Source organism: Fopius arisanus, unplaced genomic scaffold (assembly GCF_000806365.1).
Source record: "Fopius arisanus strain USDA-PBARC FA_bdor unplaced genomic scaffold, ASM80636v1 scaffold00469, whole genome shotgun sequence".
NCBI classification, from domain to species: domain Eukaryota; kingdom Metazoa; phylum Arthropoda; class Insecta; order Hymenoptera; family Braconidae; genus Fopius; species Fopius arisanus.
In genome coordinates, this window is record NW_011888208.1 from 8,499 (window position 1) to 10,085 (window position 1,587).

The 1,587-nt window shown below is 31.8% G+C and overlaps 1 protein-coding gene across 1 annotated transcript in view; it reads left to right on the forward strand.

Moving 5' to 3' along the window:
- Positions 1–2: 2 nt before the first annotated feature.
- The window catches only part of LOC105272954 (probable G-protein coupled receptor CG31760), a gene marked incomplete at both ends in the record, with an annotated part of 6,261 nt that continues 4,676 nt past the window's right edge, over positions 3–1,587 (forward strand). Inside the window, one exon of the mRNA XM_011315184.1 lies at positions 3–99. Coding sequence (XP_011313486.1) covers positions 3–99 — 97 coding nt within the window. The remainder of the gene's footprint in view (positions 100–1,587) is intronic.

The following is a 1,587-nucleotide window of genomic DNA, read 5'->3' on the forward strand; positions in this document are numbered from 1 at the left end:
CTGGTGCTGCACTCGATCCCAGGAGGTTTGATATTGCTAGACAAAAAGTTGATATGTCGGCAACGTTATTGCAGAATCTCGGATCCGTCCGGGATGCAGGTGAGATTTTTATGGTTTTTTTATGAGTCATGTTTACTTTATTTCTAAGCGAGACCCATGAAAGTCGAATCTAGTGCGCTTTAAAGCTGTTTTCCCCCTTTTCAACCAAAATTAACGGTTTTTTTTTAGTGCTAGGATAAACTGTTAATCGGATTGACCCGAAAAAATATCAGTTTTCGCATTTTAATATTTTATTATTATTTAATTACACGGAAAAAGACTCGATTGTGCAATAATTTCCGTTTGATTCCTTCAAACTTTTAAAGAATTCATAAAACTCAAAAGATTTTTACTAAAATGAGATAAATGAACACCCTCGAGGAAGAATGACCGGAAGACTGTGCTGGAAAACAAATTTTCAATCTCAATAAAAATAGAAAATTCTGTTATTTTATTTTAAGTTTTTTTATCATGAATACCTCGACTAATAAATATTCCAGAATTTCTAAAACTATTATTATATCGTGAAGCATTGACCAATCAGAATAATGAGAATATCAGACATAAAAGTTTATTATAGTGTAGCTTTATAAAAGTGATATTTGAGCATTAGAAAAGGAAGTCCTGGGGGTAATTAACTTGTCGAATACTTTCCGAATAATTTTTAATTACAAAATAGTGCACAGCATCTGTTTCTGCAGATTTCATTCTGGATAGAATATAATATCTGAAAGTTTCGAAAACTTTCGTCATGATATTCAATAGAGGGCAGAATTTTTGACCCACAGCAGGTTTACACTCGCCCCTCATGATGAGTGTTTCGCAATTTAACTTTTTCTCGTCCACGGTGTAGAAAAAACGAGGAAAAATTATTCGCTGGCTTCAGAGGCGGAGCGAAACTTTCAGCTTAGAAATACTTCTTCCCCGTACACAAAGCAATAACTGTGGAGGACGAAAGTTATAAAAATATAAAAAGAAGCATAATACTGCATTTTAAAAACCATAAAAATGTGTGCGTTTCATGAAATGTAATTAATTTACGAATAACGTTCAAAAGAAACTATTTACTGTCTTAAAATCGTATGCAGCTAATTCAATTGAATATATCTCTAATTATGTACATAAATATGATTCGATTCCACCGGTGAAATAATTTTTTCAAATTTAATTTTAAAGTAGAATAGAACACCTTATTTTATTGCTAATAATTTACAGTTTGACATCGACGCGAGTCATAAATAGCTTCCATATCCCTTTCATAAATATTTGATTTAGTGCCAACAAGGATGACAATAGTACTAATTGATAATTAGTAAACTGACAGTTAGTATCCGACGTAAAATATGACACAATGATTGCCGATTTCATGTGACTTCAAATTGATTTTAAGTGATTTCCGATAATTTCGAATGATTTCAAACCTGATTTCACTTGATTTAAATTCAAAATGACAGAGATTTCATCAATCATCACCTTTTTGTGGCGCGTAATTTTTTAGACTAGCAATTTAAATTGATAGTCGATTATTTTTCGTTCTCCCTCAAAAAC